At 47.6% G+C, this 25,452-nt stretch overlaps 3 protein-coding genes across 5 annotated transcripts in view; 2 read left to right on the forward strand and 1 right to left on the reverse strand.

The window, feature by feature from the left end:
• cyth2 (cytohesin 2) lies at window positions 1-9,413 on the forward strand. The gene is made up of 12 exons (XM_058085721.1): window positions 1-201; window positions 1,218-1,368; window positions 3,466-3,532; window positions 3,593-3,711; window positions 3,780-3,860; window positions 3,928-4,040; window positions 4,162-4,310; window positions 4,380-4,491; window positions 5,542-5,618; window positions 6,982-7,053; window positions 7,122-7,276; window positions 7,752-9,413. Exons 1-12 carry the CDS (start codon window positions 135-137, stop codon window positions 7,837-7,839), a joined length of 1,251 nt encoding a protein of 416 aa, XP_057941704.1. The 5' UTR covers window positions 1-134; the 3' UTR covers window positions 7,840-9,413.
• Window positions 9,246-15,098, reverse strand: si:dkey-283b15.2 (neuronal pentraxin-2). 2 transcript variants are annotated; one of them, XM_058085720.1, is made up of 6 exons: window positions 14,967-15,098; window positions 12,699-13,370; window positions 11,638-12,016; window positions 11,293-11,531; window positions 10,961-11,140; window positions 9,246-10,881 (listed from the first exon to the last, which is right to left on the reverse strand). In XM_058085720.1, the coding sequence occupies exons 2-6, from the start codon at window positions 13,269-13,271 to the stop codon at window positions 10,663-10,665; spliced, it is 1,590 nt and encodes a 529-aa protein (XP_057941703.1). In that variant the 5' UTR covers window positions 13,272-13,370; window positions 14,967-15,098; the 3' UTR covers window positions 9,246-10,662. The 2 variants fall into 2 exon arrangements, with proteins under 2 accessions (XP_057941703.1, XP_057941702.1); XM_058085719.1 differs by having other exon boundaries at window positions 11,293-11,534.
• The window catches only part of zgc:158689 (uncharacterized protein LOC791177 homolog), an 18,750-nt gene continuing 2,870 nt past the window's right edge, over window positions 9,573-25,452 (forward strand). The window contains exons 1-19 of one of the 2 annotated variants that reach the window (XM_058085717.1): window positions 9,573-11,163; window positions 11,239-11,537; window positions 11,758-11,996; window positions 14,988-15,294; window positions 16,090-16,147; window positions 17,210-17,450; window positions 18,786-18,914; window positions 18,998-19,073; window positions 19,931-20,017; window positions 20,664-20,725; window positions 20,846-20,917; window positions 21,370-21,507; window positions 21,864-22,016; window positions 22,686-22,862; window positions 23,072-23,717; window positions 23,781-23,988; window positions 24,375-24,437; window positions 25,124-25,283; window positions 25,357-25,397. In XM_058085717.1, coding sequence (XP_057941700.1) covers window positions 18,867-18,914; window positions 18,998-19,073; window positions 19,931-20,017; window positions 20,664-20,725; window positions 20,846-20,917; window positions 21,370-21,507; window positions 21,864-22,016; window positions 22,686-22,862; window positions 23,072-23,717; window positions 23,781-23,988; window positions 24,375-24,437; window positions 25,124-25,283; window positions 25,357-25,397 — 1,931 coding nt within the window. In that variant the 5' untranslated portion in view covers window positions 9,573-11,163; window positions 11,239-11,537; window positions 11,758-11,996; ... (2 more) ...; window positions 17,210-17,450; window positions 18,786-18,866. Of the gene's footprint in view, window positions 11,164-11,238; window positions 11,538-11,757; window positions 11,997-14,987; window positions 15,295-16,089; window positions 16,148-17,209; window positions 17,451-18,785; window positions 18,915-18,997; window positions 19,074-19,930; window positions 20,018-20,663; window positions 20,726-20,845; window positions 20,918-21,369; window positions 21,508-21,863; window positions 22,017-22,685; window positions 22,863-23,071; window positions 23,989-24,374; window positions 24,438-25,123; window positions 25,284-25,356; window positions 25,398-25,452 lie in introns of both variants that reach the window. The other variant, XM_058085716.1, reaches the window with a different exon arrangement.

Here is a 25,452-nt window from a genome sequence, read left to right on the forward strand (position 1 = left end):
CACCGCTTCCGGTTGTCGCCACCGTCTTTGTGTCTTCGGCCTGACGTGTTGACGCTCGTCAGCCGTGTACTTTCCCTTTTTTTATGCCCTTTGAGGATATATTTACATATATATCCACATTTTCCTGCTATTGAATGACAGTCGACTCGGAAATATTTATGCCTAAAAGTAAAGCGCCGAAAATGGAAGACTTGGACTACAGTAAGTAGCTATTATTTTGGTGAGGCTTTCGCTAGCTAGCCAGCTTTATGCTAGCTCTGTAGCCACATTATTTGCTCAGATGTGGCCGTTGATGAAACATTTGGCTGAAAAGGACAAACCGGTGAATTGTTAGCGTTCTTTTCTTTTCTTAAATACACGATAAAGCACATTCTCGCCTTAGAGAAGCACATCGACGCGCTCGCTCGGGCAAACGTTAGCTAAATATTGATCGGTGCAGCAGCTCATGTTTCAGGTAAGGCCGATTGACTTGTTAACACCTCTGCCCAACACCGCCTTTTATTTTATAATATGTATACTGTTTAACTATAGCGAGTTATCTGCTTGTTATTAGAATTAAAGCTTGTTGCTTTAGTCCGAAATGTGGGCGTGGTGGTTCCTGGTAGCAGCTGGTTGTCTTCGTGATCGATTAAAATAATCATTTGGATCAATGTAACCATGAGGATTTAAAGTATTCGTAAGCAGCACACCAGAAATAATGTAACACCGGAACAGAGTTTGATAATACTTCATAATAGCTTCAAATATTGAATCATGTCTCGTCTAAAATGAACTGCCAGTGTTGCCCGCAGGGCTGCCATCTATTTGTGGCGATGACATCATTTTCAAATTAGCCTAATTAGTCTTCTTCTTCCCTGGCAGACCAGGTGCATTAAAATGGCTTCATGAGCTCGGGTGAATTTATTTTTGGTGGCCCCCTGGTGACCTTGCCGACCTGGACACCATTGTATGTTTAATTAGATTCTGGGCCGTCATGTCATGAAACCTCCCCCACTCGCTGATAACTCCTGAAATAAGCCACCATGACTGTTCTGAGTGTGGGCGGTTTTCTTAAAATAGTTTCCTGGGCTTTTATTGTTAAAAGCGCTCATTGTTTGTCATAATGTGCAGCCGCAGCAGTAACAGACATTCTTCCCTGCTTCCCTGCTTCCCTGCTTCCCTGCTTCCCTGCTTCCCTGCTTCCCTGCTTCCCTGCTTCCCTGCTTCCCTCCCACCAGTCCCAGTAGACCTGAGCCCAGAGGAGCGCTCTGAACTGGAGGACATCCGCAGGAGGAAGGGGGTCCTGCTGCAGGAGATCCAGAGGCTCCGGGAGGAGCTCAGGGAGGCCATTTTGGAGGTGGAGGGCCTGGAGGCCAGCACGGAGGGCAGGTGAGGGGAAGTGGACGCAGGATTTTGGTGATGTGATCCATCCATGGTAACAGAGAACGCGATCATGGTGCCTTGCCCAAGGACACATCGGCAGTGACTGGGATGGAGGGAACAGAGCACCCGCTCGACCTCCTGAGCCACTGCCGCCTTTATAACGTTTATACCTTACATTATATATATTATATACATATTACATATATATATTATCCATGAGTCCTTTGTTGCTCACTCAACTGAGCTCTCATCACTTCCTGTTTGGGGAGGGGTTGCCATTAAGCCTAAAGGAACTTACTTCCTCCCTTCCTCCCTTCCTCCCTTCCTTCCTTCCTTCCTTCCTTCCTAAGACTAAAGGAACTTCCTTCCTTCCTTCCTCCCTAAGCCTAAAGGAACTTACTTACTTCCTCCCTCCCTCCCTAAAGGAACTTCCTTCATTCCTTCCTTCCTACCTAAGACTAAAGGAACTTCCTTCCTCCCTCCCTTCCTAAAGGAACTTCCTTCCTTCCTTCCTCCCTAAGTCTAAAGGAACATCCTTCCTTCCTAAGCCTAAAGGAACTTCCTTCCTTCCTTCATTCCTTCCTAAGCCTAAAGGAACTTACCTCCTTCCTTCTTTCCTTCCTTCCTTCCTTCCTTCCTTCCTTCCTTCCTTCCTTCCTTCCTTCCTTCCTTCCTTCCTTCCTTCCTTCCTTCCTTCCTTCCTTCCTTCCTTCCTTCCTAAGCCTAAAGGAACTTCCTTCCTTCCTAAGCCTAAAGTAACTTCCTTCCTTCCTTCCTTCCTTCCTTCCTAAGACTAAAGGAACTTACTTACTTCCTCCCTCCCTCCCTCCCTAAAGGAACTTCCTTCATTCCTTCCTTCCTACCTAAGACTAAAGGAACTTCCTTCCTCCCTCCCTTCCTAAAGGAACTTCCTTCCTTCCTTCCTTCCTTCCTCCCTAAGTCTAAAGGAACATCCTTCCTTCCTAAGCCTAAAGGAACTTCCTTCCTTCCTTCTTTCCTTCCTAAGCCTAAAGGAACTTCCTTCCTTCCTTCTTTCCTTCCTAAGCCTAAAGGAACTTACCTCCTTCCTTCTTTCCTTCCTTCCTTCCTTCCTTCCTTCCTTCCTTCCTTCCTTCCTTCCTTCCTTCCTTCCTTCCTTCCTTCCTTCCTTCCTTCCTTCCTTCCTTCCTTCCTTCCTTCCTTCCTTCCTAAGCCTAAAGGAACTTCCTTCCTTCCTAAGCCTAAAGTAACTTCCTTCCTTCCTTCCTTCCTTCCTTCCTTCCTAAGACTAAAGGAACTTACTTACTTCCTCCCTCCCTCCCTCCCTAAAGGAACTTCCTTCATTCCTTCCTTCCTACCTAAGACTAAAGGAACTTCCTTCCTCCCTCCCTTCCTAAAGGAACTTCCTTCCTTCCTTCCTTCCTTCCTCCCTAAGTCTAAAGGAACATCCTTCCTTCCTAAGCCTAAAGGAACTTCCTTCCTTCCTTCTTTCCTTCCTAAGCCTAAAGGAACTTCCTTCCTTCCTTCTTTCCTTCCTAAGCCTAAAGGAACTTACCTCCTTCCTTCCTTCCTTCCTTCCTTCCTTCCTTCCTTCCTTCCTTCCTTCCTTCCTTCCTTCCTTCCTTCCTAAGCCTAAAGTAACTTCCTTCCTTCCTAAGCCTAAAGGAACTTCCTTCCTCCCTTCCTTCCTTCCTAAGCCTAAAGGAACTTCCTTCCTACCTAAGTCTAAAGGAACTTCCTTCCTCCCTTCCTTCCTACCTAAGTCTAAAGGAACTTCCTTCCTCCCTTCCTTCCTTCCTAAGCCTAAAGGAACTTCCTTCCTCCCTTCCTTCCTACCTAAGTCTAAAGGAACTTCCTTCCTTCCTAAGCCTAAAGGAACTTCCATCCTTCCTAAGCCCAAAGGAACTTCATTCCTTCCTAAGCCTAAAGGAACTTCCTTCCTTGTCTATGCTGCTTATGAATGTGAGTGTGAATCTTTGGTTGTCTGTATGTGCCCTGCGATTGGCTGGCATAGGCTCCAGCATACCCCCCCCCCTCCTATGATGCTCAAAGATGCATGGCGGGGGGCAGTTGAGATGATTCGTTAGTGTTCATGGCTGCTCTTATCTCGTGTCCACCGTGCAGTAAAACTCTTCAGAAGAGCCGCCACGTGGCAATGGGAAGGAAGAAGTTCAACATGGACCCCAAAAAGGTAGGCGTGCTGAATGCCGGTTTGGCTGTCGGCGCACGCTGACAATGGCGTTGTCTGCAGGGCATCGTGTTTCTGGTGGAGAACGAGCTGCTCAGACACACGGCAGAGGACATCGCTCAGTTCCTCTACAAAGGAGAGGGCCTCAACAAGACGGCCATCGGAGATTACCTGGGAGAACGGTGCGGTGCTCGCCTCGTGTTCTCTGTCGCTTCCACATCCTCGTCTTATCGCTTTGTCCCGACTGCAGGGACGACTTCAACATCAAAGTTCTCCAAGCTTTCGTGGACCTGCACGAGTTCACAGACCTCAACCTCGTCCAGGCGCTCAGGTAAATGGCAGCTTGGCGGCGTTGCTGATGGTACGTGTCATCAAGACCACTCACCTCGTGTCTGCAGACAGTTTTTGTGGAGCTTCCGTTTGCCCGGTGAGGCCCAGAAGATCGATAGAATGATGGAGGCCTTTGCTCAGAGATACTGTCGCTGCAACCCCGGCGTCTTCCAGAGCACTGGTAACCACACACGCCATCACCAAGTATTTCAGATGGCAAATACAAGATGGGGATTGTTGTAGTGACAACATGGCCGTTCAACTGTGACGCCATTTTAACACCCCCCACCCCCACCCCACAGACACATGTTACGTGCTGTCATTCGCCATCATCATGCTCAACACCAGCCTCCATAACCCCAACGTACGGGACAAGCCTGGAGTGGACCGCTTCATCTCCATGAACAGAGGCATCAACGATGGGGGGGACCTGCCCGAGGACCTCCTGCGGGTACGCTGACCTCCACGTGTGAAGGCCTGCTGTCTGAGCAGGAGCACTAACCTCGTCTTCTCCTTGAAGAACCTGTATGAAAGCATCAAAAACGAGCCCTTCAAGATCCCGGAGGATGACGGCAACGACCTCACGCACACCTTCTTCAACCCCGACAGAGAGGGATGGCTGCTCAAACTGGGTGAGTTCACAGCATAGGGTTGTTACACAGCACGCTGCTGCTCTCTTCTCAGCCTTGGGTCTGCGGTGAGCGCGCTTAGCTGGTGCTTTCTCTGCGTGGCGGCACTGTCAGATGTCATGCATGGCGGGGGCGGGGGGGCCTGTGACGTGTCACTAATATGTCATGTCCCCTTCCTTCCTCTCTCATCGCCCTCTCAATCTGCTGGCCCCTTTGTTTTGTTTCTGCTTCTTCTCCTGCGATTTCCACCTTCCAACCGCCGCTGCTTGTTTTCTCAGGAGGTATGTACCGTCTCACTTCTTGTTGCCTTCACGCGTGTACACACGCTGGGACTTTTTCTACAGTGGAACCCGTTAAAGTCGCCGTGACCAAAGTAGCCATTGTGTGCACTCTTACTTCCGACTGGTTGCCATTGGCGTCTAATTTGCATAAGCGTCTTTATTGTGTGGCATTATCTCATGTTGTGTTACCCTTATGTCATAACAGAACAGGAAGTGGTTGACTCGACGCTGTTGCTTTCACTTTCTGCAACACCGACATGTGTTGGTGTTGTTTAATGGTGCAGGAGAAGGTTTAGGTCTCCCCACCTGCAAAGACAAGTTTTTACATTAAAAAAAATTTAATAATAAGTTATACATTGCCGCAAAAGCCTACAAAATTTTGACTTTTTCATGTTGTGTAGCCCCAAATGACGTGTCATCATCCCCCACGCCAATCAGTGTTTGACACTCTTGGTCTGGAATGCCATTATTATCACTGGATTTTATTATTATTTATTTTATGTCATTTACATTTTTGACCTTGACCTTGCCCATCTGCCATGTACTGACCTGATGAGGACTTAGTAAGGACTTTAGTAAGTAGGATTTACTACCCCCAGTGAAGGTCATGTCCCCACGTATTTAAGGGAAAATGTATTTAGCCCGTCATCCACAATCAAGCACACCAATGGGGGGGCGGGATGTTGACGTAGCGGGTTCCACTGTACCTGTGAGGGCACGGGCGTGTCAGCATTCCGGTGTGCTGGTCTCAGTGTTGTCCTTGTTGTTTCAGGGGGGCGCGTGAAAACCTGGAAAAGGCGATGGTTCATCCTCACAGACAACTGCCTTTACTACTTTGAATACACAACAGTAAGTGGTGTACTCTTGACTACTCTTGTGGTTTTTTTTTTTACTTGAATTGCCCAGCGGAGAGCTCATGGTTTGTGACGTCATATTGTCAGGCTTAGCTGTTGGTTGGAAAGCTTAACATAAAGCATAACGTAATAGTTAATAGCACCATACCTTCACAGTTAATAGTTAATAGCACCTTACCTTAATAGTTAATAGTTAATAGCACCTTACCTTAATAGTTAATAGCACCATACCTAATAGTTAATAGTTAATAGCACCATACCTAATAGTTAATAGTTAATAGCACCTTACCTTGATAGTTAATAGCACCATACCTAATAGTTAATAGCACCATACCTAATAGTTAATAGTTAATAGCACCATACCTTAATAGTTAATAGCACCATACCTAATAGTTAATAGTTAATAGCACCATACCTAATAGTTAATAGCACCATACCTAATAGTTAATAGCACCATACCTAATAGTTAATAGTTAATAGCACCATACCTAATAGTTAATAGTTAATAGCACCATACCTAATAGTTAATAGCACCATACCTTAATAGTTAATAGCACCATACCTAATAGTTAATAGCACCATACCTTAATAGTTAATAGCACCATACCTAATAGTTAATAGCACCATACCTTAATAGTTAATAGTTAATAGCACCTTACCTTAATAGTTAATAGCACCATACCTAATAGTTAATAGCACCATACCCTAATAGTTAATAGCACCATACCTAATAGTTAATAGTTAATAGCACCTTACCTTAATAGTTAATAGTTAATAGCACCATACCTAATAGTAGTTAATAGCACCATACCTAATAGTAGTTAATAGCACCATACCTAATAGTTAATAGCACCATACCTAATAGTTAATAGCACCATACCTAATAGTTAATAGCACCATACCTAATAGTTAATAGTTAATAGCACCATACCTAATAGTTAATAGCACCATACCTAATAGTTAATAGCACCATACCTTAATAGTTAATAGTTAATAGCACCATACCCTAATAGTTAATAGCACCATACCTAATAGTTAATAGTTAATAGCACCTTACCTTAATAGTTAATAGCACCATACCTAATAGTAGTTAATAGCACCATACCCTAATAGTTAATAGCACCATACCCTAATAGTTAATAGCACCATACCCTAATAGTTAATAGCACCATACCCTAATAGTTAATAGCACCATACCTAATAGTAGTTAATAGCACCATACCTAATAGTTAATAGTTAATCGCACCATACCTAATAGTTAATAGTTAATCGCACCATACCTTAATAGTTGGCACCATGAAGAGGCTGCAGTTTGTCATCTTCATTCACGCTCGTGTGATTCCTCTCAATCTAACCAGGACAAGGAACCCCGAGGCATCATTCCCCTGGAGAACCTGAGCATCCGCGAGGTGGAAGACCCGCGCAAACCGGTAAGCTGACATTCCACGCCGAGCGGCGCCGGCGCGTACCAACGCTACGTCTCCACACCCAACAACAGAACTGCTTTGAGTTGTACATCCCCAACAACCGCGGCCAGCTGATCAAGGCGTGCAAGACGGAGGCTGACGGCCGGGTGGTGGAAGGGAACCACATGGTGTACCGTATCTCCGCCCCCACGCCCGAGGAGAAGGACGAGTGGATCCACAGCATCAAGTATGTCAACCGTAACGTTCCTGCTTTTCACACCGCCGACCCTCCGCCAGGAATTGATCCACCCATAACGTTTTATTTTTATTTTAACGCACACCAAAAACACAGAAACATAGTCCTATGTAGTCCTGGTCCGTGACGAGAACTGCAGAGAACACTTGTATAAATTCGAGGCTAACCGGTTAGCTCGCTAGCTGTCTCGTGTCCCCGCAGAATAGGAGTGGCAATGTGGTGTAAACAAAGAATATGAATGATTATAGGGGTGTTATACCATGTCTAGAGAGCTCCAATGATTCCAGGTTTTCTATGCTGTGAAGATAAAAATAGAAAGAAATGAGGCAGAAATGGACTCATCCTAGTGGAGATTGGAACCAACTAAGAGGGCTTCCTGTAATATTTTCGGACCAAACAGAACATGGAACGTGTACACGTCCAGCTGTCCAATAACAATCCCTGGTGATTTTTGTCGTCACGCCAGGTCGGCGGTGAGCGTGGACCCCTTCTACGAAATGCTGGCCGCCAGGAAGAAGCGTATATCACTGAAGAAGAAAGAAGAACAGCCCTAAGATGTGCTTCCCTCCATCCATCCTTCCGTCCTTCACTCATCCCCTTCGCCTCCCGACATCTCCTCGCCCTCCCTTGACCCCCCCGTCTTTGTTGGCATCACTTCCGCACGTTAGAGCAGCCCGACAAGAACATAACTCCGCCGCGGTGGCGTGGCGTGGCGTGGACGGTGAGATGAAGCAGCAGCGCAGCGTCCGCCCTTACGTCTTGATCCACTCCAGAAGGCAGCTCCTTGTTTTTTACTTTCTTGTACATAGACCTTTCTAGATTTCTTTATGCGTCCCGTAGAAGAGATTTTATTTATTCTTTCTTTCTTTTCGTACAAGCTACTGTAGGAGCGCGTGTGGGCGAGTGGCGGCGTGGGACGCCCGTCCCGCTCGTCCCGCTCGTGTACTGATGTTAAGAAGTGGCCTCGAAGAAGATACATTTTTTTTAGCATCTGGTAAGCACAAGCGTCGATTCGCCCGTGGAGCACAATTGATGCGCTTGTTTGTTTTGTTTTTTTAGATGTGCTCCCAATTGGACAGTTTTAAAAGTGTATATTGTAGACTGTAGGAAAAAGTAACGCTCCGATATTTGTTTAGCGCACTTTATTTACTTTTTTATTTGAGCATCGGAAGGGAACAGTGCTGCTGTGACGAGCAGTGCTCCTTAGCGCCCCCTGTCAGCAACAGTGTTTTAGACCCGAAAGGAACGCCGCCGCCCCCACCTGGTCAGTAGAAGCTATAGCAGCCTGTCTGCCGGCTGCTGGGTTTGGATAGAAATTGCATGAGGACGAATGACGCAGATGTTTTGGACCTTAACTGAGTTGCCTTTAGTTCTCCCTCGTCTCTTCCAAAGCTTCGTCGTTTGTTGGCCTTCTGGGAGATGCTTGAAGTGCAAAGGTGCCAAAAAAAAAAGAAAAAAACACAAAATATTGGACGAGACCCCCAAAGGGACATTAAGAAAATAAGATTATGGGGTTTAAAAAAATGTATGTTTGCGAGATCTTGCTAAACAGTTTACATTAAGAGCATTGTACTTCCGCTACTTCCGTGTTGGGAGTGGACGTTTGCAGCACATTGGTCCACGTTCTGATAAGACTGTTTACTGCTAGGACAAACAGGATGGATAATCATGGCTGTTCCTTTTCAGTACCAGTACTCTGGCGAGCCGAATAACCATCACGTATTTGGAAACGTGTTCCATTCATACCTCTACGGTTATGCTGACGATGCAAATGATGCAATTCCACCTGGTTTTTGCTCTGCGGAGGCAGGCCATGACCACAAGTGTGTCCTAGTTGGCTAGTCTCTGTAAAAATTGTCTTTTTTTAACCCATCCATTTTTTTTCACCATATCCCATCGGGGGCTCCGCCATCCTGTCGGTACAGCAAACAAATGTTACAAAAACCAACGGAAGCCGGTGTGACTGAGCCACCTCTTTCACAGAAGACAAGTGTTTATTTTCTATTTATTTATTTACTGTCAGGTGACCATGGGTACAAGATCATCTGTAAATGTAGCAAAACGGTGAAAACCACAAAACACATCGGTGCCAGTAAACTACTGTGTAACAATAAAAAACAAAAGCTGATTATTTGACTGTTCGTTCATGCACTTAAATCACACAAAAATGGAAAGAACGTCACACAATTTCTATTTACATGCTGTTATAAAACTACTTTACCCCATTTTCTTTTACATAACCACTAGGTGGCGGTAAAAACCATAAACATAAACAGACTCCTCATCTAGCACAGAGCCGTACGTCGACGTCGCCGCCATATTGGGTGGGTCAAGGCAATGTAAACGAATATTAAAACAATGATTTGGCTTTTGGACAATTGTAGATTGTTTTTTGTGCCTGACTGTTAGTGCGTGTGGAGATGTATAAACGAGAGGAATTGACTTAAATTTATTTGTCAAAAGGCGCTTTAAGAAACGAAGTACATAGACTTGCATTCATTTACAATGGGTAGCCTTAGCTAGCTGACGTTTAATGTTTGTTATTGTAATTACTAAATTACTTTTAACGCTCGACATAATTACACATATAGGAGCTGTCCGATTTGCGTCATTCATTTCTTCCCCTATTTCTGTTTTTTTCATTTTATTTTTGAGTCACCCGCTGATTACATCATAGACGAGCGACACGACGTGTGCTTCCGGTTGCCATTTTGTTTAGCGAGGAAATTGGATGCTAACAAGGAAGGACGTTTTGTGGTACTGTATACACACCTACACGCTGTTGGACTCACACAATGTCTTAATAACACGACCAGAAAGTGCCCTATTGTACGCTAACCGGAAAATGCATGCGAACCGAGGCAGAATTGCGCAAACGCCCCCCTCTCACACTAGGAAATCAGTTTTCAATTAGCGCCACATTCGGGAGAGGATTTGAAATTGGTCATCTTGGCGCCTTTTTTTCCTTGGCGAATGAAGCGATGTGAATAAGGCGACGCTTCATGGCAACGTTGCATTTTTATCACAATGTTGCTGTAATATCGTAAGAATATTTATAATATAACCGGGGCGGACATTAACCGAGGCGCCAATGAGTTGAAAATGGGCTACAAACACGGCTAGGATTTCTGGTCCGAAAAATGTAACAGCACAAAACCTGTACATGTCCGAATAAAGCCTACAGGACTAAACAAACATGTAAAGTCTAACAAAACGTCTGTAGTGTCTTTGGTCATTTAGCTGTATTTATTCAGTAGAAATCCGTACAAATGTTAAGAAAACACGCCTACTCTAATATTGTCCAATGAGAGCACTCCTACTTGAAAGCAAAGGCATCCTTTCTGATTTGGAGGCATGGTCTTCCCTCCAAACAGCCGTCAAGTCTTTGAGTGACAGGGCTCCTGCGGGCGCCTGACCACGCCTCCGTGGAGCTCCACCTCCGACTCGGACCAGGAGATGACGTCGCCTGCCTGGTGGCCGCCGCACGAAGCCAGGTCGTGGATGTCGGCGCCGCTCAGCACGTGAGACCACATCTGCACGTCCGCCATCTCTCCCACGAAGGACTGGGTGGCGTCGAAGCGACCTCCCAGGGTGTCCTGTCCGCACAGGCGGTCCGCATGAATGCCACGTGCGGCGTAGGTGATGTACAGCATTACTCGTCTAACTGGTCGTTACCTGTTCCTGTCCCAGGATGAACACCCCTCCGGATTTGATGGCATGCCAAGGTGCCAGGTTGATCCCGGACCCCCGCTGGACCCCGTCTTGGTAGGCCTCCCAGTGTCCATCCCGCGTGGACCAGGTCACGCACACGTGGTGCCACTTGGCGTCACTGAGGGACAGCGGCAGAGACACCGCCTGAAAAGGCAAGAAGGTCAAAGGTGACACTAAAGCCAAGAGGCAGCATGATGAAGTATGATGTTTATGATCATGTATGTTATTTATTATTTACCAAGCATCAAGTAAATAAGAGGTAACCATGGAAACCCCCGGTGGGTGTCACGACGCACCTTGTCATCGATCAGCAGCTCTATGGGGTTCCCCCCCCACTCGATCAGCAACAGTTCGTTGGGCTGTCCTGGCGCAGAGTAGGAAAAGGGCGTCCCCATTGCGGGCCCGACGCCCGTCTTGATCCACAGACACAAGGTCAGAGCGAAGATCTCCTGCAGGAGCGTCCTCTTCACGCGTCCGTACATGTGGTTGGTCCTCATGGGGAAGCTGATCTGGAAGGCCTCCGCGCTCTTTGGAACTGCTGGTAACCACACACTCGACCTTATCAGCCATCCATCCACCCACCATCCACCCATCCATCCATCCACCCATCCATCCACCCATCCATCCATCCATCCACCCACCTGCCAGGTGAAGCTGGTGGAGCATGTTGTCCAGTTTGTTGTGCGGCGATGCTTCCCTGTATCCTGTGTGCGCCATGTAAGCGTGACTGTCTGCTTCGTTGCCATGGTGACCATCATCAGAATCTTCATCGTCTCCATCATGGCGGCCGTCGCTGTGCTGGTCAAAGTCTTCTCCGGTGTGGTTGCTTCCGACACCGTGGTCGTCGGCATGATGGTTGTCTGCACGGTGGTGGATGTCCTGGTCGCCGAGGTCGCCGAGGTCGTTGAGGTCGCCGAGGGCGACGGCGGTACTCTGGTGCAGCTGCTCCTCCAAAGCGTGGATCTTCCTCTGAAGGAGCTGCCTGAGAGAGCTGGAGGAGGTGAGCGACGAGTTCCTCTTCTGCCGATCAAACAAACAAAGAGCGTGTTAGCATACGGGGGTCGTTAGCATCAACTACTCTCAGCAAGGGGATTCACGTTTGCCCTCCGTGAACCACGGCTCCCCAGTTGCCAAGCGGCACTCGGGCAGCCCCGGACTATGGCGCTACCGTTTCCTTGTTGAAGCTGACTTTGAACCGACGTCACTTGACGTCCTTTTCCAAGTAGAAGTCATCATTTTCGATAAAAGTTGCCGTTTCCCCAGAAAAAAGTTTCCTATTTTTAGAAAACAAGTAGTCAATATTTATTCTAAAAGATGATGATTATTGAATGTTGCATCATCACTCAACATGCCACGCCATTAGCACTTTATTTTGTAGGAGTCCCTAATCCCGAGTCCAAGCAGGCCTGCCCCGGTGCTCCATAAAAGAAGACACATGATCTTCTAACTATATATATTCGTGTATGTATATGACATATACACACATATATATATATATATATATATGACATGAATATATGCGTTGTGTTGTGGCCCCAGGCGACCCTGATTGGCGGCCAGTCAGTCCAGGTCTTGCCGTGTCGGCCTGTCAGGTAATCCGGGCTCGGTCCCGATGACCTCTCAGTCAAGGCAGATCAGCATAATTACTAGCGACCTTAGACCCGGCCCGCCTGGAACCGCCTAAGCGTACGCCGGTACTCGCCTGCAGGTTGGCCAGCCTGTCCTTGAGCGCCTGCAGCATCCTCTCCATCTGCTCCGGCGAGGACGTCCCGTCCGCCGAGGCCTCCTGTTTGGCTTCCTTCTCCTGGTGCCGGGCTCCATCCGAGGGCGCGTGCGGCGACGGCGAGTCGGGCACGAGGTGACCGTAGTCGTGGTAGGCGTGATCCGAGGAGTGTTCCTCGAGAGAAGCCCCCCCGAAGCCCTCGCACAAGGCCAGCTTGGCCGTCAGCTCCCTGATGGTCTCCCTCTGGTCCAGGATGGTCTCCTTCTGGCGAACCAGACTCTCCCTGAGGTGGAGGATGGTGGCTTTGGCCTCCTCGCTGGCTCCCCACCATCCCGCGGAAGGGGGCGGGCTTTGATGGGCTCCCCCGCCCACATCCCCCGCGGGGAAGCAGGAGGGGTCCGCGTTGATCGGAATAGGGGTGCACACGAAGCGCGGGTGCGCGGCGGAGAAGTCGTGTAAGTCTGAGCCCGGAGCGCAGGAGGAGGGCCGCAGGAGCAGGGAGAGGAGCAGCAGGAGGGAGGATAGAGAGGGTGGAGGCGCCATCATCTCCATCCTCACTGGGGCCTCAAACACTCCAGCAGGGACGCGTCAGGAAGGGGGAGAAGCATCCTAGCGTTCTGTCCTGGCTCCTTCGCTCAACAACGGGAGTCGCTAAGAAAGCCAAAGAAAAAGTTCATCATTCACGTATAAGTGGAAAAAGAAGTTAAGCACCATAAAACACAAAGTTCATCATTTCTGTGTTGAACTCTGGTGTTGTTAAGTCATTTATTTCATCCATCCATCCTCACTTGGGTGGGGGATGCTGGAGCCTACCCCAGCTGTCTTCTTCTTCATCTATACCAAGTATGAGTAGAAGATGGACGCTAGCATGATGTTTCATATCCTGTGCTGATGCATGCTGTATCCGTGGCCTTAAACAAATATGAAATATTCAAGACGCCGCTTTCAAATGGCGCGCACGTCATGCTCCCCCACCACCTGTTGGTTCCCGTGACCTATGGATGAACGTGAACAGCATGCATTTTTAATGCAGTCCAAAATGTCTGAGCGCAGAAATGCGTTGGTCAGTTAAAGCCTTTCTCAGACGGCCTTTGTAGTGTTTGGGGGCTTAGGGGCGGGGGCCGATGGGGAGAGATGGGGGCAGATGGTCCCGGTGGAGAAGCGTGTCAACACCGAGCTCACCTCCTGAGCCTCCGGTTTAGCGCAGCCTCACGCTCCCTCGCTCAATTCACCTAATTGGCATCCATGGCTTGCTGCTGACCTGGCCTCTCTCTCTCCCTCCCTCTCTCTCGCCCTCCCTCTCTCTCTCCCTCTCTCTCGCCCGCTCTCTCTCCCTGTCTGTGCGCTCTCCTAATCCATCATGGCGGGCTTGTGCCGCCATATGGCCGGGCTGGATATTTAAGTAGCGCCCTGAAACCCTCACAAGTGAGCTTAGACTTGTGATTAAAAGCTCCTTCAAAATAAAAGTATAAATCAACTTGAAGGATTGTTTTTCCTCTTCTTTCATGTTGGGTAATCATAAAACGTTGAATAATCATCATCTTTTAGCACAAGTATTGAAATGTGAAGCTTCTATGCTGTTATTCATTCTATTTCATGAAATCGATGTTTTTTTATGTTTTATTATATTAGCGCAACATACCCAGAACCTTTTTAATAACAATATTCATATGAATGAAAGAATATTTCAACTCTCTTGTTGGAGGATTTGTTGTTGTTGTACTGTTGCCACTTCTCTTAAAAAAATATCCCCCCCCCCCCCCCCCACACACACACACATATGGGTTTATTTGTGTAAAAATGATAAGCGGTAGAAAATGGATGGATGGATGAATGAATATTCTGGTGACATAATTTTTCCATTTTATTCTGCCAAAAGAACTTTTTTTCAAGATATATTAGGGCTTATTGTAAAATGGTGCATTTTAAACATAATATTAATGATTTAATCTTGGCAAATGATGACTGTTTTTTTCTTGTAATATTACAGGTTTATTCTTTTAAAATGATGACCCGCAAAAGAACAAGTTTTTAAATGAAATATCCCAACTTTATCCTCACAAAATGCCAACTTTTTCTCTTTCTTGTAATAATATAATGGAATTCTTGTAATTGTAGTAGTTTATGCATTGTTTATGAAGTGAATACATAGCGTGTATGTATCCCGCATGAGCATTAGCGTTATGAAAGCTGAGGTTCCATCCAATAACAAATGTCTGATTCAAAGATAATGCGAGGTGTTCTTACCTTTTGTTGTTGTGTCCACAGTTGAAGTTGTAGTGAGTGTGTCACACACTAATCAGATTGCCAGAGATTTACTCCAGGGGCGATTCTTTGGATCCCTTCCCCGTCGTCGCCTCCTCCCACTTGTTGATGCTTTATGGGAAGGCCACGCCTCCTACCTGGTGCCGCGGCCTTGGCAACGCCGTGGCTCACCTACATCCCCGCACGCCAGCGACTGACCCCGTTGGCTCCCGCTCCGTGAGCCAGGGCGCCACAGGACACGTGGCTGCTTTAAACAGGTCGAGGAGGTGATGGAAAGGCAGACGACATGACTGGTCTGGATGGTTAGTAGGTCAGTTGAAGCCTTCTTGTCCGTGACGCTCCTTTACACTCCTCTACGCTCCTTTACGCCCTGACAGACACACGACAGCCTTAACGCCCACGATCAAGCATGCCAGACGCACCAATGTGGAACCGAGAGACCCAAATAGTAAATAGTGAGACAATCATAGTATGCCTTTTTTTTTTACATAATATTCAAGCATTATTTTTGTCAAATTCAAACAATTTTTCTCTGAATTATTCCACTATTTAATTATATTTTTTCCACTTTATTCTCTGCAAATTGTGACTTTTCCCACATAATAATATTTTCAGTCACTATATGGCGTATACGGGACCACCCACACGTCGTAGAATAAAAACTGTCCGATAGAAGCAGGCTGCCCGTTTTCATGTAATTTTTATTTAAAAAAAAATTCCACCGCAACGAAATATGTGTACTTCCGTTTGGTTGGGCCTCACTGTTGCTATTTGTCGCCCTCTCCGGAGGGAACTTGTAACTGCAACACAAGACACGGAAGTCCTCAAGTCGGGGTAATCAAGGTACCGATTTACTTTGAATTCACCCAAAAGTGCAGATGGATTTGGACGACGCGAAATTAGCAATCCATTTATCTTCCAACTGTCACTCATCATTCTCATATCCCTGTTTCTGTTTTGCAGATTCATACAGTTTAAAGTTTACTTTTAATCACAATTTAACCGTAACCTCCATTAGCTAAATTGGACGTAGCTAGTTAGCCGAGTTAGCGTTACGTGAAGTTGAAAGAGCAGTGGCTTTATTCTAACCAAACTGTCTAAATAGGTGCTGGAGCCATGTCCTGTTCCTGGCGTGATGTACATCAGCAGAGCCTGCGGGGAATGTGAGTAATTTGTATGCTAATAGCTACAAAAGTGTGGATTTGACAAGGCTAATACATTGAAGTTCATTGGCGGCGATGTGCTGCCCTCCGGTGGCCAACATGCGTTAGCGCAGTTGCATTATTTTCTGTATAGAATAGAAATTTGGCATTCATCGAACTTCTCTGCACACAACAGGGACAACATTATTGTGGGAATCTTTTCCACTACTATAACATGTTGCTATTATTAATATGTACGCATAATTTATTTTCTTTTAAATTAAGGGAAATATTGAAGTTAAGAGTGCCTAATGTATTGGTCAGTTGAATAAACTGATATGATGAATGTGTAGGGGAAATAATTAGGATCACAGGGCAGCTGGAGCCCATCCCAGGCAAGAGGTGGGGGACACCCTGTGTCTGTATGAAATATGACAGACAGAATACTTTATTAATCCCTTTGGGATTCCCACAGGGAAGTGTCTATAGCTTCTTAGCCAATTGGATTGCTATCAAAATGGACGCTGCCATTGATTTTTCAGCATGCGGCCCTCGGTGGAAAGTTTGGGCACGGCTAATGTCGGCCATGATGACGTTCAGAGGTGAGCCGCGTACACGAAAGCGAAGCCTCGCCGCTGTTTAGTCTCCAAGTTCCCTAGCTAGCGGCTGGGTTTCAGTGGAAGGACCACCTCCTGCCCACGGTGGGCCTTTTAGGGAGCAGGAATGTTCTACTCCTCATCTATGTAGGCCAGGCGGGCCTGTACTCACTGCCTCAACTTTTTTTTTTTTTTTTTGGCTTAAAAAGTTCAAGTCATTATTCTCCTGCTGCTGCTATTCAGAAGAGGTCCTGTCAGCTCATTGTTATTCAGCCCCTGTGAGGGGGGAGAGGCATGCCACTGCTAGGGGAGCTGGGTGGACTTTGGAGGCCAGGCAAAGCTGCAGAGTTTCTGCTTTTTTCTTTTTTTTTTTTTTTTTTTTTGAGGGGAGTGTTGCGGCCGTGAAGGCATGTTGATAATCGGCTCAGTAATGAGGAGCGGTACTGAACGGCACCAAATATCTGACCTCCATTCTTCTTGTGTGCAGGAAAGCGAGAGTGTGAGAGAGAAAAGAGAGAGCGAGGGAGCGACGGAGTGAGGGCCATGTGAAAAAGGGGTGGAGGGGAGTTGAGATTTAGTGCCCTGCTGGATGAAACAACCCCCCACTAACCCGCCGAGAGGGCAGCCAGCCTCATATAGGAGGACAAGAGAAGAGGGGGTGCTGGACTGCTCATCCTTCGGCGCTCACAGGAAGTCTTTCTCCGCTCCCACAATGAGATTAAAACCAGGTAACCGCTTTGTTTTTGGACTTTTGTGTGTGGTGTGTCAACTTACTGCACAGGAACAGCAACAGGCTACATTTTACACCGCTAGCACTTCCTATATTTCATACCTGGACATTATTAGAAACATGTTTGGTGCACTTTAGCTGCCATTGCTGCATGTTTTTGCGTGTTGGGTGGGGATTATTTGGCACTCGGCAAAATCAGTTAGACGACAGATGATTATTACTATCTTTATTCTAGCAATATATCAGTATGACACCGTATGTTTGTAGTCACCATAAGTATTTGCAACTTTTTATTCACCAGCATTTTTAATTGCTGATTGGCTGGAAGAAGTCACATGGTTCTACTGTCTGAAAGGAAGTGGGTGTTGTCTATTCCCACTTAGGTTTATGTTAATGACGTATATAAATCTTAGGTTTAGCCCAAAAAGGGTTACACAATGTTGATTTTGTTGAGTATTTTTTTCAGTAATACACTCAAATATTGCGTTGATAATATTGCAGTATTTTTACTACTCGCTAAAAAAAAAAAAATCAGATGCGAAAAGCAAACGTGTGTAAATGCAGCAATTAGTCCCCCCCCCCCAGCATCCACATGCACAGGAGGCCAAAGCACATGAATGCATCTTCTGTGTCGGCGCCCAGCCACCTGCAGACTTCCCCTTCTTGTATGCTAAAAAGCAAGCAAGCCTCCGGAGAACGAAAGCAGCTTTCCTCGCCACCACCACCACCACCTCCACTCACAAACATGACTTTAATCTCCGCTTTTTCCCTCCTTGGCTTTGAAATGACGGGGTGAGCCCGGGTGGCCCTAATGAGGAGGGGTCTGGAACTGTTTTCTTGGTGTCACACAGCATTAGCTGATTTGGGTCAACGTCTTGCCCGGAATCTCTCCCTGATGATTAAACCAATGGCTGCACTCGTTTAACCTCTGAAGGCCAGGCTGGACATCCTGGTCTAGGATCTAGGACCACAGAACTGGGAATATGGGATGGGGGGGGGGGGTGTTTGGATGGTCACAGTGGTACGGCGTGATTGTGTTGGAATTGGTTACCACCTGCATATGAAACAAACGTCATGCAACTTTACTAATGATTTGGAGTGCATGAAACATTTTCAGACGCAGAGGTTGGTAAAGCTTCCGTCTTGCGGAGGTTGCCTACAGCCAGAGCTGTTCGCGCCGGTGCTTTTGGACCTTGGGCCAATTAGAGGCCCTGGCAGTTTTTTGCCTTTGTAGACCACGCCCCCAGGCGACCAGGAGGTCGCGGTCAGAGAGAGCTTGGAATGCTAGTTGAAGATGTAAAGATGAAGCCAATATTCCATGTTCTTCTCCCAGGAGACTCCATCCCATGTAAATCTTAGAAGACGCAGCATCACCAGTAACAACGTCCACAGAGTCAGCAGCCATAGGAGCACCATGTCACGAACCGACGAGGTCAACAAGATGACAGAGAATGTCTACAGGGTAGGAAGATCTATTATGTCACACATGGAACTGATGATCTTTATGATCTTCATGATCTTCATGATCTTTATGTTTGCCCACAGGGCATTCTGGACCAGTTCAATCCCAGCTTGAAGAATTTTGTGGCCATGGGGAAACACTACGAGAAAGCCCTGACAGGTTGGTTGAAGCTGAAGTGCAAAGATCCTGCAGTCAGGTCCAAATACGGTTTTTGGTGGCAGATGATAATATCCATGTATGACCAACAAAAGTCACGTCATTTATCACATTTTCATTCAGCTTTATTTCATCCTTATCTCACTTTGAGTATCCTGAAAAGCGCTATACAAATAAAATGTCAATTATTATCATTTATTCTTATAGTAAATACAGATGCAGTGTTAATAAATGGAATATTTTTGTAGTTTTTAACATTATTGCAGCCCTGTAGACATGAAATTGCATGCCAACAGTTGTCACCTTTAGACTCCTGTTCTTCATTGTTTACACTCTTGAGGTGCAGGGATCCAAGACCTAGGGAGCTAGCACGCTAACCAGTTAGCATCAGATTTATTTCTTCTAACCTTAAGAAGCCAAAAGCTTACCACTTCCACACGGAATGAGAGGATAACTTTTTTTCGCTCTGTGATGCGGGACATGCCGTGGCTGACTTTATGCGGTGTTAAGGTAATGTCGTAAGCTGTTTGTCATTAGTGCCACCTACGTATGGTTGGACTAATACTAGACCACAGTCTACCACCAAACATTCATTCATTCATTTCTGACAAACCTCGATATGGCGAGGGACGGCCATATTTCGTGCCAAACACAGTCGTCCCTCTCTGCATCGCGGTTTCAGTCGCCCCCTCTCACTGTGGTGGTTCATCAAAATGCTGCTAAGTAACAAACATGGCTACTGTCTAGTTTCGCGACATTAAAACCTGCACAAAGCCACTTCCTGTTCAGTGCAAAGTAAGCTTCAAAATAAAAGCACGGCTTGTCTGCATTAAGAAAAACCTCACTGTTGTCTTCTTCAGGCGTGACGGTGGCCGCCAAGGGCTACTTTGACGCTCTGGTCAAGCTGGGCGAGCTGGCGAGTGACAGCCAAGGCTCCAAGGAGCTGGGTGAGTGGCCGCCGGGCAGGGTAGGATGCCGTCGAGCAAGTGTGTGGGGGGGATGAAAAAAGAGCTGCTTATAGACTCCAAATCAGCTCAGGGGGTTTTCGGTCCTGCCGTGTGGGGAGTGGGGAAAGAGTCCGTGGGCCTCCTGCTTTGTGCTTGTCCAGGGAGGAGATGAAGACACAGGAAATGGAGAAAGCGAGGGACACGGGGAAAGGGAGAGAGTGGGCTCATTGTTGGGAGATTAACAACACCACATGATCTCATTGTGAGGCTGAAAAACAGCGGGGGAGGCGGGCAGGAGTGTCAGAGGGCCAGATGCCAGCTACTGCATTCTAGGGGTGGGCGACACTGCAAATGTTATCCGTGCCATCGGAGATGCTCATGCTTTTTACTTCAGTTCTTTCATGATCATTCCATCATTCCTTAATGTGATGTAGGGCAATCCTGTAGATCCTATATATAATAATAATACAAATACTGGCATTCTTTAATCATTCTGGGGGTCGTAAGTGCAATAAGAAATGCTAACAGCAGGTCTCCATTGTTATACTACAGTATGCATGTACAGTAATTACAGTATGCACCTTGTTCTAAGTAGTTTGTTCTGTTGTGCCGTAGATATTTGAGTTCTGTTCTGTTCTTTGTGCAGGAGACACATTGTTTCAGATGGCTGAGGTCCACAGACAGATCCAGGTGCAGCTGGAAGACGTGGTAAGAGGGAGGGCACACTTGTTCGTTGTAGACATCAATGAGACATGAAGCTACTTTCTTCTTCTTCTGTGTGTGTGTGTGTGTGTGTGTGTGTGTGTGTTCTGGCCGTCCTGCGTACAGCTCAAGTTGTTTCATTCGGAGCTGCTGGCCCAGCTGGAGCAGAAGCTGGAACTGGACATCAAATACCTGACAGTAAGTCAGCCTGAGGACGCCGCAGCCGTCACATGAATACACAAGCAAGCATTCCAATTCGGATTTGCAGCAAAGACAATATGTCATCATTATTATTTGTCAATATCCCTCTAACAGTACATACTGGATGTTTCACTCATTGTGGGTGAGCAAATCAAGCGCTCCTTTTTTTCTCCTGCCCGTGACATTAACAGTCTGTCGTAATTTTCCCCTGGGCTCACTTCCTTTTCAGGGAAGATAGTTTGGTGCTAGTTGGGGCTGGGGGGGTTGGTATGTGGTCGTATTAAAGTCAGCACATCCACCTTGGGGGAGGGGAAGGACATCGAGCGGAGCTGCAGATATCTGCTGGAGAAGTAAAGATAGAGACAGCGTCTCTCCGTCGCCCGAGTTCAACCCGGTACGAACGTCCCGGTGTGAGCATGCCCTCAGACTCTGCCCCCCTCCTCCTTCAGGCCACATTGAAGAAGTACCAGAACGAGCGCAGGTCCAAATCCGAGTCCATCGAGCGGTACCAGGCCCAGCTGAAGAAGCTGCGCAGGAAGAGCTTGGGCAGCCGTCACCCCAACAAGTATGGAGACCGAGAGATGCAGGCAAGTACACCAGCCGGCTGGCTCTGTGTTTGTGTATTTGTGAGTATTTTTTTTTTTTGAGTATTTTTTTTTTGAGTATTTTTTTTTTGAGTATTTTTTTTTTTGAGTATTTTTTTTTTTGTGAGTATATTTACTCATGAGCTTATAGCACTTGTGTTCATAATGTCAAGATTGAGAGGTTTCTTTTTCCTTTGTATGGAAGTCTGAGAGCAAGTGTTATTTTGGAGAAAAGGTCAACAGGAAGTGAGGTCACGTCTTATTCTGCATGCATTACAATGAGCTCTTAAGGTCACGACGGCTCTGTGTGTGTGTTTAGTGTGCTGACTTTTCCGTCTGATCCCGTTTGACTAAACTAGTTTGTGGAGCTGATGAGTCGCCGCCAAGTGGAGCTGGACACGCTGGTTGCTACGGGTTACAGGTCCGCGCTGACCGAGGAGAGGAGGCGATACTGCTTCCTGGTGGACCGACAGTGCTGCGTGACCAAGCTGCTCATCAACTACCACTCCAAGGTGATACTCAGCACACACAGTACAGTCCTCCCTCGCTAATATATCACCTTTTGCTTTGGGAACGTTTCTTGTTGTAGTAGTACTGCAAAAACAAAAACACCAATCTACTATACATAGACGTACACTCTGACAACACTGCTAGCTTTGTTCACACCACTTGTGCGCAGGCTACGGGATCGCTGAAGTGACACGAGAGATGTCCGCCGCTTCACCGAGCTAATAGTTAGCCTCCAACTTATTTATTCTCAACTTAAGAATAGTTTTAAAACTGAGTGGGGAAGGAGTATGTAAAGTAAGTAAGAAGCCAAAAGTACCACTTCCACATGGAACGGGAGGATAAGTTTTGTTGACTATGTCATGTCGGACTGCAAGGATCCATGGCTGGAAGCTAAGGTGCAGTAATGTAATGTGTACTGAAATGTATACTATAATATACTTTAGTATACTGTAAGTTTCCAACAGGTTTGTGCAGACTTGCTTTTCCATTTTGTACATTAAGGGTGCTAAAACTAATATGTATATGATAAGCTATCTGAGCAAACATTTTCATTTTATATCGACAATATATAAAAATACAGTAAATATCAAAAATGGCCCCCGAGATTGACAATTAGGATGTATTTGTTGTAAGCGTAGTGATGCTATTCTTCATTTTCTGCCGTCGAACAGGTGAGGGAGCTCCTGTCGCAGAAGCTGTCGTCATGGCAGCAGTCGTGCACGCAGCCAACCAAACTTCCAGAGCGTGCGCTCAATCTGCTGCGTCACACGGCGCCGCAAAGCTCGGCGGCGGCCGGGATCGCCGAGGTCCTCCGTCACACCAAGCTGGCCTCCTCCCCGCCGGAACAGGTAAGGTGGGGTTCTCTAACGTGAGCCCGGAACCGCCGTTAGTCTGTCCCGTTTGTGTCCCACTTAACTCCACATGCAGGGTCGGACATTTTTGTAGAGTTAAAATGACGTTTCTATGAAAGATGGGGTTTATTAGTATTATTAATTATCGTTCCCTTCATCGTTATTGCTAAGAAACACATGACAAACAAATGAGAGTTGTCTTCCAGAGGCTGGCAGTTCAAGAAGTTCCTCCTCAGCTAAATGGAGACCGCCCACAGCAGCAGCGCTCACTCCCTTCCTCCTCCTCTCAGAGTGAGCCCTGTCCTCAGAGCTCCACCCAGACCTTCCGCCCCGTGTCCAGCGCTGGGGCGGGAGCCGCAGGAGGCTCCTCGAGAGGAGCGTCTCCTCAGCACAGCAGCTCCCCGATCAACGTGTTCACCGGGGCGCCCCTCGCTGACAGCAGCACCAGTGGCAGCCCCGCCGCCTCCACGCCCACCGCCACTGTCGGCTCCTCCCAGCCCGCCTCCCTCCTCATGGCCGCCAACACCAGCAACCTGTCGCCGAGCCTCATCCCGTCCACCGTCATGTCTCTCAGTCAGGTGTCGCCATCCAGCAGCTCCTCGCAGGGCGTGACCCTCGCCATCCCGCACAGCGCCCCGCACAGCGCCCCGCACAGCCCGCCCCTCCCCCACAGCGCCCCTCTGTCCAGGGCTATGACCCCTGTGCAGCTGCTGCACCAGCAGGTGGGCCCCGGGGGCAACAACACTTTACCCTCCTCTCACCCGTGGCTGATGAAGACCGCTGACATGTGCGCCACGTCTACACTTCCTCTACCCAGGAGGCCTGGCGGGGAAAGGCCTGGCGGCTTCCAAGGTGAGATGGAGCACAAAGGTTCCGGCACTTTCTGGATATTCAACCCGTCACTTTCTCCCCCAGCCTCCAGGATGCTGCCCCTATCCGGGCCAACGCGAGTGGAGGCCATGTTTGCCCACTCGCCTGGAGCATCAGAAGGCGGCGGCGGCGGCGGAGGAGCAGGAGGAGGCGGAGCTTCCTTGCTGCACTTCTTGACCGGCGACAGCATCACCTTGCTGATCTCTGAGCCGAGAGATGGGTGGCACTACGGGCAAAATGATCGCACCGGGCGGTATGTCCATAAAGCCTTGGCGACCTTTCACCCCGTTCCTCTCCGTGCGGTTAGATTAGGAGTGGAATGTCAACGTAGACGCCAACACAACCAAAACACGCCAAGGTCACGCGTTCCCGACCTTGACCGCTTCTTTATCTCGCGTCAGAAGGGACACATTTATTCCTCAAATGCATGAAATATTAATACTATTCATCTTACTCTCATTCCATCCATCACTTCAATGTTTATTCATTATGTACCCCTGGAAATGTAGTTTTTAAATAGTAATGTGTTTTGTTGTTGTTGCTAAAAATATGAGCGGTATTGTGCGTGTATGTGTCCCACGGTGGAAAAGGTATGGAACCCTTGCTGTGACTCACGTGGTCTACGTCTCCTTTTCACAGGAAAGGCTGGTTCCCTTTCTCCTACACTCAGCCACAACATAGCCGGACGGATCACCTGGAGAGGTGGGTCGGCCTTGAACACGCACACCAGAAACATACGCTGCATAAGTAACGTGCGCCCTCACTGGGGAGTCAGTGGAACTGCAGTAGAACTCATTGTTGAGTACCCGTGAGTCAGCAAATCTCCCGTTTTTTGTGAACCAGTGAGTCAGGGAAACTAGAGTCTCTGTCGAGTAGCCGTGACTCAGTTCAACTTGAGTCCTTGTGAACGTGGGAGTCAGGGAAATGAGAGTCTCTGTCGAGTAGCCGTGAGTCAGTTCAACTTGAGTCCTTTTGAACCTGGGAGTCAGTCTTCATCAAGCACCCGTGAGTCAGTGAAAGTTGAATCTTTGTCAACCCGTGAGTCAGTGAGACCCGAGTCTTCACGGAGCGCATGGGAGTCGGTCTTGACTCAGCACTCATCCAGTGAGTCTGTGGAAACGGAGTCTTGGTCAACGAGTCAATGAGTCAGTGAATGGTCGGTTTTGTGACGTGTGAAGAACCTGAGCAGGAAGAGCAAAGCTGAGTCGATGATCCGTTCATACAAAAGCACTTATAGCAACATTTGTACGATCACTGACGTGTTACCTGGTTTCCTTCTTTCTCAATGGAGGACGTTTGATTCCCGATTCATAGACATAGAGTATGCACGTGTACCTAGCAAGTGGCTACGATCCTCATGACCCCCCCCCCCCCCCTTTCCCTTGCAGCTCCCTCTTCCTGTCGAAAGCCAACAGCACCAGTCTGAGCCAACTGGACCAGCTGGTGTCTCCGGCCCTCACTCCCGAGTCGGAGGAGGAGCGCTCCTTTCCTCCCCAGAGGATCAGCACCTTCCGGCCTCGCCCGTACAGCATGGCCGACACCAACAAGGTCAGAGGCCGAACCCCCCCCCCCCCCCGTAATAAGATGAAGTGCAGAATAATAAGCACGGTGTTTATGACAGATCACGGCAGAGTTGGCCTCTCCACCGGCATCTCCAACCAGGTAACCCTCGCACGTCGCCAGCGCCCCTTCCAGACCCCTTCACCTCCTCACACGT

Source organism: Doryrhamphus excisus, chromosome 10 (genome assembly GCF_030265055.1).
Source record: "Doryrhamphus excisus isolate RoL2022-K1 chromosome 10, RoL_Dexc_1.0, whole genome shotgun sequence".
Lineage (NCBI taxonomy): Eukaryota > Metazoa > Chordata > Actinopteri > Syngnathiformes > Syngnathidae > Doryrhamphus > Doryrhamphus excisus.